This window comes from Morus notabilis, unplaced genomic scaffold (genome assembly GCF_000414095.1).
Source record: "Morus notabilis unplaced genomic scaffold, ASM41409v2 Scaffold503, whole genome shotgun sequence".
Lineage (NCBI taxonomy): Eukaryota > Viridiplantae > Streptophyta > Magnoliopsida > Rosales > Moraceae > Morus > Morus notabilis.
The window spans coordinates 465,610-484,132 of record NW_010366489.1 but is presented as its reverse complement, the minus strand read 5'-3'; the positions used below and the strand labels follow the sequence as shown (position 1 = coordinate 484,132).

At 34.7% G+C, this 18,523-nt stretch overlaps 3 protein-coding genes across 6 annotated transcripts; 2 read left to right on the top strand and 1 right to left on the bottom strand.

Annotated features, from left to right (window-relative positions):
- The first annotated feature begins 289 nt into the window (after positions 1-289).
- On the top strand, positions 290-3,536 carry LOC21398808 (eukaryotic translation initiation factor 5A-4). 2 transcript variants are annotated; one of them, XM_024173659.1, is made up of 6 exons: positions 290-456; positions 1,723-1,847; positions 2,429-2,551; positions 2,661-2,717; positions 2,832-2,906; positions 3,162-3,536. In XM_024173659.1, the coding sequence occupies exons 2-6, from the start codon at positions 1,725-1,727 to the stop codon at positions 3,261-3,263; spliced, it is 480 nt and encodes a 159-aa protein (XP_024029427.1). In that variant the 5' UTR covers positions 290-456; positions 1,723-1,724; the 3' UTR covers positions 3,264-3,536. The 2 variants fall into 2 exon arrangements, with proteins under 2 accessions (XP_024029427.1, XP_024029426.1); XM_024173658.1 differs by lacking the exon at positions 290-456 and adding an exon at positions 808-954.
- A 67-nt stretch (positions 3,537-3,603) lies between these two features.
- Positions 3,604-7,727, bottom strand: LOC21398807 (glutamate 5-kinase). Of its 2 annotated transcripts, XM_010110433.2 has the most exons (12): positions 7,379-7,725; positions 6,772-7,002; positions 6,457-6,554; positions 6,324-6,366; positions 5,818-5,879; positions 5,638-5,694; positions 4,977-5,012; positions 4,817-4,894; positions 4,615-4,681; positions 4,452-4,508; positions 4,212-4,315; positions 3,604-4,118 (listed from the first exon to the last, which is right to left on the bottom strand). In XM_010110433.2, the coding sequence occupies exons 1-12, from the start codon at positions 7,455-7,457 to the stop codon at positions 4,023-4,025; spliced, it is 1,008 nt and encodes a 335-aa protein (XP_010108735.1). In that variant the 5' UTR covers positions 7,458-7,725; the 3' UTR covers positions 3,604-4,022. The 2 variants fall into 2 exon arrangements, with proteins under 2 accessions (XP_010108735.1, XP_024029425.1); XM_024173657.1 differs by lacking the exon at positions 3,604-4,118 and having other exon boundaries at positions 4,234-4,315; positions 4,452-4,534; positions 7,379-7,727.
- Positions 7,728-14,352: 6,625 nt separating this feature from the next.
- Positions 14,353-17,784, top strand: LOC21398806 (probable WRKY transcription factor 4). Of its 2 annotated transcripts, none has more exons than XM_010110432.2 (4): positions 14,353-14,940; positions 15,697-16,415; positions 16,526-16,684; positions 17,127-17,784. In XM_010110432.2, exons 1-4 carry the CDS (start codon positions 14,482-14,484, stop codon positions 17,410-17,412), a joined length of 1,623 nt encoding a protein of 540 aa, XP_010108734.1. In that variant the 5' UTR covers positions 14,353-14,481; the 3' UTR covers positions 17,413-17,784. The 2 variants fall into 2 exon arrangements, with proteins under 2 accessions (XP_010108734.1, XP_024029416.1); XM_024173648.1 differs by lacking the exon at positions 14,353-14,940 and adding an exon at positions 15,084-15,403.
- The last annotated feature ends 739 nt before the right edge of the window (positions 17,785-18,523 follow it).

Sequence of the window (18,523 nt, the reverse complement as noted above, 5' to 3'; positions counted from 1 at the left end):
TGTACAATTTTACAATTTGAAATCATGGGCATAGTTGTATTATGTCACGGATTAATAATCACCTTTAGTGGTATCTACTATCCATATCTACTTATATGTTGGTAATTGTTTATTATATACTTAAGGACTGTTGGGTTTTATTATTTGGCGCGCATTAATTTTGAAAATGACTCACTTATTCTTATTTGGGGACGTGGAAGGGGAGTGTGAGCTCACTCCACACGTCTATGAGTCTTTTTGGTAGGACTCAACACAAAAACCGGCTATTAGAAACCGCCAAACTGGCCAAGTAAAAATTGATAGAATCAGCGCCACGTCAAAATCGACGTTCTTCCGTTGGTGAACCGAACCGTGAAAGTAATAGGCGGCTCAATTTCGGTGGAGGGTATAAGAATTCGATCTGGAATCGAAACTGACCGACTCCCAGATCTTCTTCCTCCTCTCCGATCTATGAAGGTCTGTGACTGTTCGTCTTCTTCGTTTTTCTTTTTTATGGTATTCCTTTCTTCTTGGTTTTATTATATTTAGTTTTGAATTTTGAATTTTTGAATTATATAATATATCTGTTAAGACACAATTAATTGTACCGATTCGAGTTTAGAATTTGAGTTTTGTTATAGTAAAAAACTTTAAAAAATAGTTACATTTAATTTTTTTATTATAATAAAAAACTCTCATATAAAGTTACATCTCAATTCGAATTAAAAATTTAAATTAACGAATTAAATGAACTATAAGTTTCACTTTTACATATATATATATATATTCATATAATGAGTGAAACGATTCGTTTCATTGATGGTTTTTTTATAAATAATATGTATTATGAGAAGAAGACACGAACCCTAGCTAACACAATATGTGCGCCGCCTCCCTCCCCTTTCTTCTTCGAGTCCAATGCTATCGTTCCGCAGATCACTGTCGTCGTCGTCTCTTCCATCGCCAATGGTCAAAGTAAGTTCTCATTTTCCAGACATTTCAAAACCGTGAGCTACCGACTGCCAAAAACCATCTAACGTCAGTCAGTTCACCGACCGACTTTCTTTCTCCTCAACTCAGTCGATTCCATCTTTTAAAAATAGACAGTGGTCGGTTTGGTAACCCAACTGACAAAAACGGTCGGTTAAGACCAATGTACAACCCTGCTTTTTGATTGGAAAATTGTAGCATATTTGTCCGTCAAAAAAAAAGAAAGATTTGTAGCATATTCTCTTAAAAATAATAATAAAAAAAATTGTAGCATATCTGAGTGCCCACTTTTTGGCACGTTGACAGCAGCCCACGTGTGGATTCCGCATCGTCAGCGTCCCTCAAACGCTACCTCAAGTGTTCAATCAGATCCCTTAACTCTCTACCCCACATTCCATCCAACGGTGATAAACAACTCCTTTACTCAATCCAATTTTATTATTATCATTTTTTTTTTTTTTTAAAAATTTAAACTCAAATTACAACTTAACACTCTTTTAAATTCTAATTTTATTTAAATTATAATTCAAATTTAATTTAAAAATTACACTTAAATCACACTCTAAAAAACAACCCAACTTCCCTCGCCACTTCCTCATCCGGCTTCTCCTCCGATTTTAATATCTCTCCTTCTCTTCCCTTAATCCTTCTCCTTCTCTTCCGCTTCTCGTCTATGTAAAAAAGGAGATATCTTTCTCTCTTGTTTCTTCTTCACTCCATTTTTCTTAGGGCTCCAATCTCTTCTGCTGGCAGCCATGTCGGACGAGGAGCACCACTTCGAGTCCAAGGCCGACGCCGGAGCTTCCAAGACCTACCCTCAGCAGGCTGGTACTATCCGCAAGAACGGTTACATTGTCATCAAAGGCAGACCTTGCAAGGTTTGCTTTTTTTTTTCTCCTCGATTCTCGATTCTCGGTTTCTTTTCGGATCTGGAATTTCGCTTATGATGTTTGGATTTTAGATCTTCGTCTTCTTTGTTCTGTCGATTGGGGAAAGAAATTAAACTTTATTTTCTGTTTTTTTTTTTATTTTTTTGCGGTCTTGTGAGTTTCTCTGCAACTTTTTTTTTATTGGTTTAAGCTAGTTTCTGATGATCACGAGCTTGTGTTGATAATTTTTAGTGAGAGAGAGAAATTATGGCGTTTGGCTATGAGGAAAATTTTTAGATCTGAAACCTCCAAGCTTCTTGTTGTGTGCAGTGGAAGAAAGCTATAGATACACTAGCAACGCTAGTGATTAATCTGTAAATTGATTGTTTTTCAGTTTAACTTCTCCTGTTTAGTTTCTTTGTTTGAGTTATTCTCCTTGTTTTTTTTATCTAGTGCTTTCTAGATATACTTGCCTCTCTTTTTCCCGAATTACTAAAAGTAAAAGTTCTTTTTGTTTGTTTGGATTGGTTATTATCATCCTTTTCTTATTTCATCGTGTTTGGTCTGAAGTTATCTTCCCGTTTGGACAGGTTGTTGAGGTCTCCACTTCCAAAACTGGAAAACATGGGCACGCTAAATGTCACTTTGTCGGCATTGATATCTTCACTGCCAAGAAGCTTGAGGATATTGTTCCCTCTTCCCACAACTGCGACGTATGAATGTCTTTCTTGTACTTTCTTTTGTATTAATATCGTTTTCTGGTTTAGTTTTTGTTTTTTCACCTTTTGTAGTACGTTTATATATGCGTCCCTTGTTTTCCAGGTTCCCCACGTCAATCGTACTGACTACCAGCTGATCGACATATCTGAGGATGGATTTGTATGGCTTTTACGTACCCTTACTTTCTTTGTCGTTTTTTTCCTTGACAATATTTTCTTCCTCGTCTAAAAGCGGAGGTTAACTTCATTTTATGCTCTTTTGAATACTTTATAGGTGAGTTTGCTGACCGATAATGGCAATACTAAGGATGACCTGAGGCTTCCAACCGATGAAGCTCTGCTCACGCAGGTTCGTAAATCCCCGAAAATTGTGCTCTTTTCTTTTTTTTTTTTTTGCCCTCCAATTCACTATCTGTCTTCGTTAATTGTTGTATATCCACCAAGGCTGCATAACATTTTGAGTATTCGAGTTGAGTTACGCGTTCGCCTTTTGTTTACAAGAAGGGTTTTGGTGAAAAAGAAAGGGTTCACTCGTTAATCTTAAGGAGCATTTAGGTTGTGTCCGTAATTCTAATGATCTTGTCTTGTGTTTTGGATTGTGCAGATCAAGGATGGATTTGCCGATGGAAAGGATCTTGTGGTGTCCGTCATGTCTGCAATGGGAGAAGAGCAGATCTCTGCCCTCAAGGACATTGGTCCCAAGTAGTTGCTTATTATTCTCCATCTATTGAATTGCTTTAAGACAACATTTCTTGCAGTACAGTTTTTTGTTGGGGTTTTATGGGGGTTGAGAATCTTCGTCACCTTTTTTCGAGAAATTATTCCTGATGGGAAGTGGCCTTGGTCTAAATGTGATCTTGCCGTTACAATACTCAAATAGTTTTGTTTTGTCCCACTACTTCCGAAACCGTGGCCTCTTCGTGGGTGTGATCAAGTTATATGAACCAGCAAGACTGTGTAACTTGCAATTTAATCTCTATTTTTTTTCCTCTAATTTCTTGATATCTCGCATCGTTAGCCAAATTTTTACTGTTGTCATCGTGTAGAGAATGCATTTTTCAGTTGATTTGGTTGCACTTGGGATTTGTTCTTTTCCTCACGAGCCACAAAAGAGGACAATAAATAAATAAATAAATTGGGACCATATCGTATTACAAAAAAGTTGTGCTCTGTTCATCAATAGCCTTTGGACTCTTGCTGCCTGCTTTCGGGAAAAATGTCAAAATTCCAAAAGTTTACCAAATCAGATTAAGGTCCCGATTCTAAAAATGTTTGGTGAACGGTGTGGTGGTGGTGGTTGATATCAGGCGAATGCATACAAACCAATTCTTTTATTGAGACAGCCAAGTCTTGTATCAGCACTTTTCTTTCATAAATTTTCAAAAATCATTGCCGCCAAATGCCAAACATAACTCGAACAAGTTGATGGTCCAAGTGGGCAAACATCCCATGGCCGATAAATTTTTCATTTCACAAATCGGATTACTGTCCCAAGCCAATCATCAGGAATGTTGCTTATCAATTCGCCACTCAGGGCCCTCAAGGAATGGCTTGTTCCTGCCTGTACCCAAGTTTAAATGTTTCAACACCTTGAAGATAAGTTGTGCAAAAGTAGAAAACTTCATTCCTAAAACAAAACGGGCCTGAAAGTTACCTTGACGATGTAGACATCAATTCCAAGTCTTGCTATCAATGCGGCTTCCGAAATCTTGGTCTTCATGCCACCAGTCGTATCATGAGCTGCCACAGTTATATCAACTGCAAAACAACAACTTGGATGCTTCATTTCTGGTAATGAAATGTCTCGAGAAGACTTTATTTCAACTCTTTTCCCATGTCAAATTATGTCATTCTACATTTGCGATATAAAGCCTAAACACCGGCTTTTGCTAACCTTCCAAGTTCTCAAGTGTCGGCTTCACAACTGACCAGCTCCCATCTTCATGCACAGCTGTTCAATTGAAAATTTAAAGGCTCCTTCAAGACAACATTTTCACAAATTAACACAACCGTCAGGGAGAATTATTGGTGGGGTTTCAATTCAATGGAGTCATTACCAATTTCTCGCAAGAGAATTGCGTCACTTTCTGAGGGTGGCCGGTCGTATACTCCCAAAACGTCTGTCTTCAAGCAACAATAATTGAAAAACAAAAGGGCCTTAATGTATGTCAGGTTGGAGTGCAAACTTAAATACACAAAAATGTAACGATGTTTTAATGGTAAAAAAGGACCCAAAGTTAACTGGAAAGAGTTAAATACCAGAAAAACGACATATTCAGGCTTGAATTGCGCCGCAAGGTGACGTATGATAACATCTCCACTCAAAATGGTGCATCCCTGATTAGAAATCTCAATCAGCAAGACAACCATAGATGTTAAAAAAAAAAAGAGGCGACTAGTTTTAATAGAGAGGGCAAACCAGTGAGTAATCAAGTACAGCATCTCCATGCATAACCTGCGAAGTAGATGAGAATCAATGTTTACGCTTCAAGAACTAAATAGACTTGGAAACAATTAAGACAAACATTATGCAATAAAACTACTCGTACTCCATGGGCAAACTGCATACGACATCAATGTTTGCTTTCTTTTGTTATTGTTGTAGAATCATCTGCTAATATGACGTGTCTATGATAGCTGAGAAATAGAACAGGGTGGTTTTCTCTTGACTAATTGCAGAAAGAAAATAATACACTTGTGACCAAAAACCATAGTAAGCTTAAGCAATATCCCTTTCTGCTCCTCTTTTTCACAGGTAGATTCGGTCACAAAACAGGCCCCTGCTTTTAGAATTGAAAACCTGAAGCATGTCTAGGACTTTGGAAGGATGGCGGCCCCACTAGTCCTTGAGCCCTTAAATTGTAAGATTCTTAGATTTTTTAACAGAGAATGGTGATATTCATCTCTTGAATAAAAAATAATAATTTCGAAGGTGGCTTTCATTTAGTTTAGGGGAGTATTCTCCTCATTCCTTTGCGAGCATAAAAATCATGATCTCTTGAAGCAGGGAAGTAGTATAGATGGAAAGAATCAAACTGATATTAAAGAAATTATCGGTTATTTATAGTCTACAAACTTACAGGTACAAAACCAGAGTCAATAGCCTTAGTCACTGCAGACAGATCAGCTGAAGCTATCTGCCCAAACATAAGAAACCCAGGGTCAAGTATATATATATATTTTTAAAGGAAGAAATTAAAAAAAAAAAAAAAAAAAAAGAACTCCAGAATCAGAACAGCTGATGAGATGAAGTTACTGACATTTCTTTCACTGGTTGACCATCCACATGAAAATGGAGACAATCCAATTGAAGGAATACCCTCTGAAAGTAAAATGCAAGAAAAACTTCATAAGGATTCAGAAATTTTTACGCGAAATAATGCAAATCAGAAAGTAGGGCTGGGAGATTTAAGCATATTAAAGGAGGCATGAAAACCGACAATAGTATAGCAGTTTGATACAACTTTAAAAGCATAGTACAAAAAATGGAAACGTGTTTAGAAGTTGGATCAAGAATAGAGTTCAAATCTTGCGCATTTAGCTTTCTTTAGTTCATCTCATTTGATAGATAATACAGCAATGTTAAACAAAATTAAGCAAGCAGCTTTTCTTTTAGTCATATCATATATACAAAAAACATATGAACATCATTCATTGTGTATTCTCATATATAACAGAAACATACATAAAGAGAAAACATACTGACAATATAGAAATAAATGAAAACTGAAACTCTTTATCTATAGCCTATAATCTGGATTAGTACCTCTGGCAAGTGCTCTAACAATTTCAAGATTGAGCTTTGTAACCTGTAACCATGACCGTTAATTTTAATGAGCTAAACCTTTTAGAACTTCTAAAAAGTAACACCAGAAACATAGGGGGAAACCATATCTTACAGAAATGCGTGTAGCAACAAAACCAGCCTTGACAAGAGGTCGGTCCAGTCCTCCTTTATGAACCCCAGATTCACTAGCTTGGAAGTGCCCAAAAGAACCTGAGTTCATCATTGGAGTTGAAGATTACTTGGTAAGTTCTATCAAGAGCAGTGTGCATTGTAGTGCTGTCTCCATAAACAAATCTCGAAGCTCAAATTTCATGAAACGTAAAGACCTTAAATCTAGAGTTGGACTGTTTAATCTTTTAATGAGCAACCCAAAGAACAGAATAATTAGCTAAAAGTAATAAGGCCAGTAATCAACCCCAGAACTAACCTGCACCGTGAACAACAATAAATGGGCTGGAGGCCATACTTGGTTGATCTCTAAAATCGTCAATGCAACATGAAATATTTGATTCACCAGCTTGTTTGCTCCAATCCATCCCAAGAATCTTCGCAGAAGGCGACTGCGAAAGCATCGATTGCCTCAGATGTGATGAGACCCCCTTGAGATTTTCTTCATGTATCGTCTCTAGCTCATTCTTGCAAGTAATTGCTGCTCCACCTAAACCCAATAAAATTAAAAAAAGAAAGAACAATTATATCAAGAAATCACTAGCAAACGCATTTGTGCTTGATTTCTCGCATCAAAATCGCCACTTTACTGTGACACAAATTAGTTACTTATCAAAAAGGCAATACCTGAATTAGGGATTGACAATTAACAAGCTACCCATTAATCTAGAATGTCAAATGGACTAAGAAAACCTTAATTGTACGAATCAGATTCATGAGATTTATCGAAAATCAACAAGTTTGAATGTTCGATGCAAGACTACTAATTGCAAAAACTGAAAAAAACCGAATAACATTTTTTTTTTTCTGCTGACGAATTCTAAAAGATATGCAGAAAAGAAAACATGGATTATAAGGTAACAAACCGAGCTTGATGATGCATCGGACTGGTTTGGCCAGATTGAAAGACGCGTTTTTATGAGTCGTTTGGTTTCTGTTCTCCATTTTCACGCTTTTGGGTTCTGAATCTGAAAGTTCTTTTCTGAGTTCTATGCGTCACAAATCTGTGTGAAGTTCACATGGTTTTCACTTGGTTTCAGTGAACTCTAGTGCTCACTTGAGTCGGGACTCGGAACTCGTTGGTTGAACTCGCCGGGTCAACTCAGATACTCGGATTTCTCATTCATCGTAAAGAGCAGAAAAAGGAAACAAAGAAAGCGAAAAGGAAAATACAGAATATATTTTGCAGCTGAGAAATCAAGCACAAATGTATTTGCGATTTTGTTCACTATTTTATTTTTTGTTTACATAACATATTAAATATTAAATACAGAGATAAAAAGAGTGACACGAAATAACGCTAACATTTCTTGATTGGAGCTTTAGCAGTTAAGTTTCACAGTCGATTTATTTCAAAGAAAATGAATTCATTAGGAAAAAGAAAAAATGTACAATCTTGAAGTCTAGTTATTACTTCTTACGCTTCTCAACATTTTAATGGTAGGTGGTTTTAGAAAAGGTGTGGGACTAGGAACCAAATATGAACGACACAATTTTAAACGATTATGGAACGACAATAGTCAGAAAACGACATTCATGGATAAACGACAACAATGAGTTAAAAGGTGTACCTTTTGTTAATTCGTTAGGGGTATTATTTATCATTGTTTTTCTCAATAATTAGATTTTCTTCTTATAAATTAGGTTTCAATCTTTTAAATTTAGTGCCTAAGTTCTTCTATCTATATGAGGAATTCAGGCTTTCTATATAATTTTAATGTCTTAATTAATATTTAATGAATCATGTTATTTAAAAAATTTTAAACGATTTTTAACTGACTCTTTCGTCCTTATCTATGGTTTTATTTAATTAGTTAAATACTATTTAATATACTAAAAATTAAACAGAAGATCTACGTCTCGGAATGAAAGGAGCAAATTTTTTAATATTTTAAGAATTTTTTGGGTAAGCCTAAAAGTGACCTAATAAGTTTAAAAAATCTATAAAAATTATCATTTCAAAGTTAGTGTCATGCCATCTTTCTATCGACTTAAGTGATGACTTTGCTAACATTTTTAGAGTTCCAGATGAGCCAGTAACAGTTTCTATATTCTGATAAAAAGTGAAAAAGTGCCTAAATTTAAGGGGATTTGTAAAATTTATACTAAAACATGTAATTTAAAAATTACAATATTGTCTCTCCAAAAATGATAATCTTTCTATATTACTAATAATGGGTTCTCTAAGAAACGTTTCGGACACTAATAAAGTGTGCGAAACGTTTTCACATTTTTTTAGAAAACTTGTTGAGGTTTCTTCTCTATCTTTTACTTTAGATTTTTTTTTTCTTTTTTCGTCTTTCATTTATTTTATATCATTTTTTTCAATTTTTATCTTTTTTGCAACAATTTGTGTTAATGTTGTTTTAAATGAATTACGTGTGCTTTATAACTAGTATGTATGAGTATTGTTTTAGTGGTTACTCTAATATTTCCTATCAATGGATATCCTTGTTTCAACCGTAAGATTTTAATCCGACAGTTGTAATAAATTAGATAATTGAACAAAAATTGTTAATGCAATTAATAAAATTAAATTATTATCACGACACGTTATTAAAACTATAAATTAACATATTGTGGCTAAAATAATAATTTTATTGATAAGTAAATATGAAAGTAGCCATTTAAACTACACCCTTTGTACTCCCTAGAATAGGGATCTTTGTCCTTGTTGTGTAATTTAATGATCATAATAGTCAAACAAACAATTTAGGATTCGTTTAGTTCGTTAATTTGAGTTTTTAATTCGAGTAAAGATACGATTTTATGTGAGAATTTTTTACTGTAGTAAAAAAGTTAAATGTGATTATTTTTTAGAGCTGTTTACTGTAATAAAACTCAAATTCTAAATTTGAATCGGTGAAATGAATGAGAACTTAATAATGCTTCGAAAGTTCAAAATCAAGCCTGTATAACATGGATTGTTTGTAAGAGAGAATCCAAAATGTTTCGCACATGTTGCTGTCTTTTTTTTTTTAATACTTTTTGGGGGTTTTTTCCCTGTCTTTTGCGGTTTTTATTTTTTCAACTTTTTGGTTCCCTGTTTTTTACTTTTTTCCCATATTTGTCTTCATTCTTTTATGTCTTTTTTTTTTTCAAACAATTTATATAACCAGCGTTTTAAATGAATAATTCGTTGTTAATGTATTCTCTCCTTTGAACACTAATAAAATGCGCGGAACGTTTAGCATGTTTTTTTATTAACTTTTTGGGGTGTTTTCTTTATTTTTTACTTCAGACCTTTTTTTTGCTTTTATCTTCATTTATTTTATGTCTTTTTTATACACTTTGATTAGGACTGACAATTTGGGTAGTGACACGACTCGAAATCTGTATAAAATTAACGGGTTTAGATTTATCATAAATAGGTACGGGTCAAAATCATGTTAAACCCGTGAAACACGATTAAATAACATGTCATTTTCAGGTTGACCCGCCAATCCGCAATTGACCCGTCATAACCCGTTTATTAAATGTGTCATATTTGGGTAACACGAATACACAACCCGTTTATTACCCATTTTATAAACATGTTAAAAAATATGTTCAGAAATAGGTAACACGACTCATTTATCACATATTTTATAAACAAGTTTAAAAATATGTTCAGAAATATGTTAACACGACTCATTTATCACCTATTTTATAAACAAGTTCAAAAATAGGTTCAGAAATAGGTTAACACGACCCATTTATCACCAATTTTATAAACGAGTTGATAGGTAATCAACGGGTTGACACGACACGTTTATGACCTGTTTAATAAACGGGTTATTCGTGTTGTGTCGTGTCAACCCGCTAATATACAGGTTGTGTTTGGGTTTTGTATTTCGACATGATTAATAAACGGGTCGTGTTCGTGTCAGACCTATTCGTATCAACTGAGGGGGTCAACACGATACGAACACGATCCGTCAACACGAATTGCCACCCCTAACTTTAATGGACAAATAGATGAAGACAAAAACAAAAAGGAATCTAAAATACTCTTCTTGTTATTAATTGATTAAACAATAGAGCCTTTAATTAGGTTGTACATTAACGGAAAAGACCAATAAAATAACAATATACTCTAAACCACTTAGTCTAAATATGAACCACTTACTTCTAAAAAACTTATCACGTCTAAACAAATAAAACAAACTTAATAAAAATACCTAAAAATTAGGATGACACAACATCAATTAAATGACCACGTAACACTAATTCAACATTTTTTCCTCTTTCTCCTTTTTTTTCAAAAAATTTGTCTAACCGTTTTTGACTAGTATTGAGAGAAACAACGATGTACAAATACACGACGAAACGACATGAACCGGAAAAAGAAAAGGTCTAAAAAGTAAAAAAGGAACAAAAAGACGAACACAGAATAACAACATTACAATACGACAGTGATAATTGATAAGAAAACGAAAAACGAAAAAAAAAAAGTTAATTGGAAAAGGGCGCTTTCCTTGCCTCAAAAACTGTGACAGATCTAACTCCTTGAAGCAGGATATTTATTTGCTTCTCTTGTGCAGTCGTTAGATCGCAGTTCTTTGGTGATTCAAGTACTTAGTACTCCTTGTTAGTTTCAGTGAGCTTAATTTCATCTGCAATTAAGAGGTGGTTAAGAAATTAGAAATATTACTGCAGTTGCAAGAAACAAATTTTCGTTTCCCAATTCATATGTTACGTTTCACGAGCTAAAATTTATTATTATTATTATTATTATTATTTGCATATACACCCCTGACAAATAAAGGATTTATCAGTTAAATCCGTCATTTACAAGTAAGTCTTGCAATCCTTTATTTACAAGCCAATAGTTTAATTTATTTAGTAAATAACAAAGTTATCAGGTAAATCCTTTATTTACTAACTAAAAGTGCGGTAAATAATGAATTTATTTGGTAGATCATTTATTTACAAAGTCAAAAAATAATGTGTGATTTTGGTACATAAAAGATCTACCATTTGCGTTTTAATAAATTCTTTATTTACTAGCCAATTGTTATAGTTTATGGGGTAAATGACGGATTTACTCGGTAAACGCATTCTTTTAACAGACAAACTCAATTTTTGTATTTTTAAAAATAATCGATTTACAATGTAAACCGACAATTTACCATTTAAATTGCCAATTTACCAGAAAGTATATTGTGGTTTAGATTTATGAGGTAGATTTTACATTTACCAACAGAGAAATATTGAAAGCTTCAGAAACAAAAACAACACGATCATTGAATAGAATCCTCCATCATTTACCAAAACAACATGGTCACCAAAATTCCGACTACACACTTTACACTTAGAATCAGATCAAGGACAACCAAACAAAAAGAAAATCAAATCAACAAAATACATTAAAAATTCGACGCAAACAATAAAATCGTGACAATTTCGTCAATCCCGCTTCTGACGAGAGCAACGATTTGTTCATGAGCTTTTGCAAGGTTGAGGAGACGACGGAATCGCGACGACCGTCACAGGAGAAGACGACAGATCTGTGATGAAATTGTGATGGTTGTCACCGGAGAAGACAGATCTGCTACGAAATTATGATGGTCGTCGCCAGAGAAGACAAATCTATGACGAGAGAGAGAGAGAGAGAGAGTGAGTGAGAGTTGGAGGAGAGAAGATGAAAATGGGTTTCTAAAGGAGTGTTTTGATGAGAGCATTTTTAGTATTATTGTCGTGTGGTAAATGTAATTTACCATAATTATAATATTTATTAATCTTCTTAAAACTTGTATTATTTCCTTATTCTTCTCGATATTTTAAAAATGTTATTTTTCTCTCACTCCACCCACATAAAGTCGGTCCGTAAAGGGTTTTTTATTATTGTTATTATTATTATTATTACACATGCAAGAGTTTGGCCTTTTCTTAAAAAGTTTTTTTTTTCTTGTTTTTTTTTTGGTGAGGTTGGCAGCTGGTTAGTACAACTTGTCCACGAACAGCGACAAATAACCACAAAAACAGGCGACTAATTGCTAACCATTCAAATCGCTACTTACATTTTTTGTCGTTTAAGGATCATTTGCCCAAATTTTGTATCTACCTCTTTTTTGGGCTGTTCATTGAACACGTTGATTCTTTTCTTCATAAACAACACAAGGAAAACAGTATAAAACAATGTGCAAAGCGTTTGCTAAAAAGCACGAGTTAAAATTTTGTGTTAAAATATAAAAATTATTGTTAATTCACCTCCTAACAGCTTAAGTTTTTAGAATAGATTGATAAATTAACATGGTATTAAAACGGGAGATCCTGAGTTCAAACTTCCCTAATTGCACTCGTTATTTCCATTTAAAATTATCATGTGTTAAGTCTTTAATATATCTCGAACTTAAATATTAACGTGTTGGGCTTTTTAATTAATTTATCTACACAATTATCTATTGTTCAACCCACACGTGAGGGAGAATAATAAAATATAAAATTTATTATTAATCAACTTTTTAATAACTTAAGCTTTTAGAATGAATTGGTAAAGTAACATAACGGTGCAACACTTTCTTAATTCTTAATCAGTAGTCCGCTGCAAATAATTGAGGAAAGGAATTATTTTGTCGTTTACTAATTTAATCTAAAAAAGTAGTAATTTTTGTTTAGTCCACAGCAAGTTTATTGTGTTTTGTTTCCTATGGAATCTCTTCCACGTCTAAATTATTTAAGCAAACCACTGGTTTTGCTCTAGATTCTCTAACCGAGCAATAAAACAAAAGTTTTGTTCACTTCGTGAATTTGAGTTTTTAATTTGAGTTGAGATGTGACATTTTTTTAGAGTTTTTTACTGTAATAAAAAATGTTAGATGTGACATTTTCTTAAAATTTTTTACTGTAGAAATTTAAAATTGAAAAATCGAATCGGTGAAATAAACGAGACTAAAAAAAGTGTTTAGCTTAACCATACATAATTTCTCACGTGCTTGGAACCTTGAAAAGCATCTGTCGTCTTCTTCAAGCTTTTACGTTTTCACCAACTCCAAAACAACCTCAAACAACAAATTGCAAATAGAAAAAATGATCTATCACAATGTAATCAAAACTGTCACATGACGATATTACACTTATTGCTATATAATTGTTCTAATGCGGTATTACAGGTTATACTCAGCCAATTACGATGAATAGCAATGTTACTCTAAGTATATCATAAGAAGTCAAAAATGCAAAAATCTTTTGTTAACGGTAACTGTATATACCACATGCGCAAAAAGAACGATGTCGTTTCTCAATTATCAAAAACTCAGTATCGTTTAGTAGGCGTTCGAGGCTGAGCACGTGGCAACTTGACAAGAGTTCCGTAGGCTACCCTTCCCAAAAAGCATCACGGAAATCATACTTGTTTTCTCAGTCCCATCCAACCCACGAGGCACTTAGCCAATTACCTTTCGACCGATCAGTCCAAAATCCAAATATATGTATTTTTTTTGGGAGAAAATTACTCAACTCATTCTTATGAGCTTAGATTTTTTATTAATATTATTTTAATTAATATAATTATTTAATTAAAAAATTTTAATTAAAAATAAAAGTATTTAATTAAAAAATTTTAATTAAAAATAAAAGTATTTATACATTTAAAGAAATATTTATCTCATTTTTAAAAAAAATTAATAACTCTATTTATTCATATCATAATTTAAATTTTTACTATAATAATTTTTCTCATAAAAACTTAAAATTTAACTTTTTATATTACAATATTTTATCTATATAAATTCATTTCGTAATTTAAGTTCTCAATTCTAACCGAAACAATCAGGTATAATAAATAATTTAATCTTAATTAAATAATAATAAAGACAAAATAATGATTGCGTCTCTTTTTTGGTTGGAGTTACAGAGTACCAACGGCGTGGACTTTTTTCCTTGCTGAATTCAGAAAGATCCGCAAAGCCAAAAAAAAAAACCAGAACACACACACAGAGGGCGGGAGAGAACAAGGAGGAATCTTCATTTGGTGTGATTTAATCCAATGGCTGTGAACGAAGAACGGCCATCGGAATCAACATCATCGCAGCCGTCCATCTCATCAGCTCCTCCTCCTCGCCCTACGATCACCCCACCACAGCGTACCTCCTTCGAAGCGCTCTTCAACGGCGGTGGTGCTGGGTCGGGCTTCGTGGGCTTCAGCCCAGGGCCCATGACTCTCGTCTCCAGCTTCTTCTCCGACGGCGACGACTGCAAGTCCTTCTCTCAGCTCCTCGCCGGCGCCATGGCGTCTCCGGCGGCTGCACCGGCGGGCCCGAGCTTGCTTCTTACAGAGGAACGAACTGCCGGAGGCAGCTCCGTCTCTGTCGACGGCGGTGCCGACGACGGTGCCGACGACGATTTCCGGTTCAAGCAGAACAGGCCGTCGGAACTGGTGGCTTCGCAATCGCCGGTGTTCACTGGCGGTTTGCCTGACTCGCTGGGGTTATTTTCCCCTGGTCAGGTAATTTGGTTTGGGTGTTAGTTTGTACAGTTTATTTTATTACTTTTTTGAGAGTTTGTACAGTTTATTTTATTACTTTTTTGAGTTCCTAATATCTTGGAATCAGTTCTTGTTTAGGGTGTTAACAGTTTGTGATGTTAAAATTAGTCCTTGGTAATTTGTTAAGTGTAAATATTGTTTCTTTTGGTTGTTGGGGAAACAGGAAAGAAAAGGGGTTTTTTTTTTTTTTTTTTGGCTTGAAAAAGGACGAAATATTCATGAACAATGGGATTTTAGGGGGTAAAGCGTTGGCAAGAGTGACGAAAAAGCCCAAGTAGGTTTGAATTTTGTTAGTGAGGATTATACCAACACAAAGAGGATATTCATTTGAGTGGATGTGGAATATGGAAATCTTTATGGGATTTGTGAGTTGCAGACATAATCCAGCGGTAATTGCATACCTTCTACCTAATTTCACGTCAAGGTATAGAGTTTGAATTCCCCGATTTCAATTTTTCATTTTTAAACTTTACTGGATTTTAAGAATAATCCAAGGTTATTTTTTGATATAAAGAGGATAAAGGGGTAAAAGTACCTGGATTTACATAATTACAAGTAAAAGGGAGGAAAATGATTAGTTTAACTTGAAACATATAAAAGTATACCAAACAAATGAAATCTGAGGGCAAAATATTTGGCTGCAAAATTAACATTATGTTGAGATTTGTTTCATGGTTTGAAGTCCTAATGATTGTGGTCTATGAATGCGATATATAGGGACCCTTTGGAATGACCCATCAGCAGGCGCTAGTGCAGGTCTCGGCTCAGGCTGCGCAAGCCAATTCCAATATGCCTATGGAAACCGAATACTTAGCCTCTTTATCAGCACCACCTGCTGCTACTTTGACACAACCCCAAGCATTTTCTTCAAATACAACTACACAACAGGAAGTGCCATCCTTAATGCCCGACTCTAGCATTGCAACGAAGGAATCGTCAGATTTCTCTCATCAAGACCTGAAATCCCAGTCATCTTCATTCGATAAGCCCAATGATGATGGCTATAACTGGCGTAAATATGGGCAGAAGCAAGTGAAGGGCAGCGAATTCCCTCGAAGTTACTACAAGTGCACACATCCAAACTGTCCTGTTAAGAAAAAAGTTGAGCGCTCTCTTGAGGGACAAGTAACCGAAATTATTTACAAGGGCCAGCACAACCACCAACGCCCTAAACCAAACAAGCGAGGAAAGGATGTTGGAAATTCAAACGGGAATTCAACTACTCAAGGGAATCGTGATTTAGTTTCCCAAGTTCAAAGCGGATATTTTGACAAGTCAACAGAAGGGATGAGTACTTATTCAATATCCAGGATGGATCAGGAATCTAGCCAAGCAACAAATGAACATTTATCTGGGACAAGTGACAGTGGAGAAGCAGGAGAAGCTGTAGTCGGAGTAGAAGAAAAGGATGAAGATGAACCCGAACCCAAGAGACGGTAAACCTCTTCACATATAAAGATCTTTTTCATCCTAGTGGAGTGAAAGTGACAACTTCTTATTTGTTTGTCTTCCGTTTGGTAACATTCCCTTTCTTAATTTTAAGCAGAAGCACAGAAGTGAGGCATTTAGAGGCAGCTTCTTCACATAAGACTGTCACAGAGCCAAGGATCATTGTGCAGACAACTAGTGAAGTTGATCTGTTGGATGATGGCTACAGGTGGCGAAAGTATGGGCAGAAAGTTGTCAAAGGCAATCCTTATCCGAGGTGACACGCTATTTATATTTTTTCTCGTGAAATGATTGTGCTAAAATAAGATTTTACCTTTTCAGAAAGTGTCCCAAGTGCATCAATGAATATTTTTCTGAATATATAGCCTTAGGAAGTTCTAATATTCTACATTAAAGCAAGTTAAGTTTGATAATGATGAAGCATCTTCCCTGCTTCATTCAACTTCTATGAAGTTAACAACAGTTTAAAACCTTTTCTAAGAAGCATCAGCGGATATCCTAATTCCCTGGTAAGCAAGTTCACTAAAAAGGTTGTCTTCTGCCGAACTAGTTAGGCAAATGCGAGAAGCGCTAAACTTATTCACTCTATATCAAATTGCATGCCATTATTGTTGATCTTGTATTTCTTAATATTTGCCTTCAGCAACGCGGTTGTTTTTATTGATCATGACACTATGTTGTCTTATTCCAATCTACAGGAGCTACTATAAGTGCACAACTACAGGTTGCAATGTCCGCAAGCATGTCGAGAGGGCCTCATCTGACTCTAAAGCCGTCATAACAACATATGAGGGCAAGCATAATCATGATGTTCCGGCTTCTAAAACTAGCAGCCACAACACAGCCAACAATAGTTCATCAAATCAAAGACTGCAGGGTACAAGAACAGAGAACCATCATGGATCAAGAAACCCGATGGGCCAAACAAACAATGGCCGAAAGCCTATAGGACATTTACGTTTGAAAGAAGAGCAGATAACATAGCTTCTCTGGCTTATGAAGATAAGAAGATTCCAATGGAGTAGGGGGCTGAAAATCTTCAGAGTATCAGGTGGAAGCTGTAAATTATGGTTACTTGAATATGTTTTATGCACTTTGAGGGCCATAGTTTTGATCAAGGCTCTTATATCCAACTGCTAATACACGGGGGAAAGGCTAGATAAGGGCTAGTTAAGCCAGTCTAAACAAATTTACTTTAGGTTGTGTTTGATAGTAGTTTTGTTACATCTCATGTAAACTAAGTTAACGAGCGTTTTGTACAAAGTATCTGACTTCTTTGCATTCTTTTGTATATGAAAATACGAAGTAATGCTGTTATTCATATATGTAATTATTTGATGTTTCGTTAGTTGTTGATGTTGTTGTCCATCTTTTTTTTAAGTGTATGAATGTTAAGGGAGCTTTTAATGCTTTTGGCGATAATATAAACTTGCTTCTGTTGTTTGTTGTTAAAGTTTTTAATGTCGTATCATGTTCTTTTAAGTGGATATTCATCCTTTACTAAGGAAACAAGTGCATGATTGTTCAATATTTGCACATTTTATGAAGTATATACAATTTAGGTTGTACTATTGTTGCCCAAGACCATTCCGTCTAAAAAGCTGATTAAAGAAAGAAACGTTGTATTAATTTTGTTGTCTTTTTTTTTTTTTTTTCTTTTTTGGTTTTGAATAGTGAAATTCAATACGAAAGAGTCCGTATTCATACTCAAATTAGAACTATTTTTTGAAAATCTACCAAACGGATAAGAAATGTTTCTGTAATTTTCTAAAAATCTTAAGATTTTAAATTAAATGCGTGGTTTTTTGTAATCATTTTTCAGATTACCTAAAACCCTCAATTGAGTCCTATCAATTTATTCTCTTTTATTTTGTAACCAAGTTGCCTAATCCTAGTCAAACGAATCCGTGGGAGTGGATAAAAGCCCTACTCTTGAGCCAATTTTATTTTGAATGTTGAAGAGGTTGTTAAGGCTTAGACACTATAAGACTATACTAAGTAGAATGGTAAAATAAAATAAAAAAGATAATTAAGTAAATGCACAAAATTTATAGTGCTTCACTCTCTATGTGAGAGTTACGTCTACTTTCAGCGG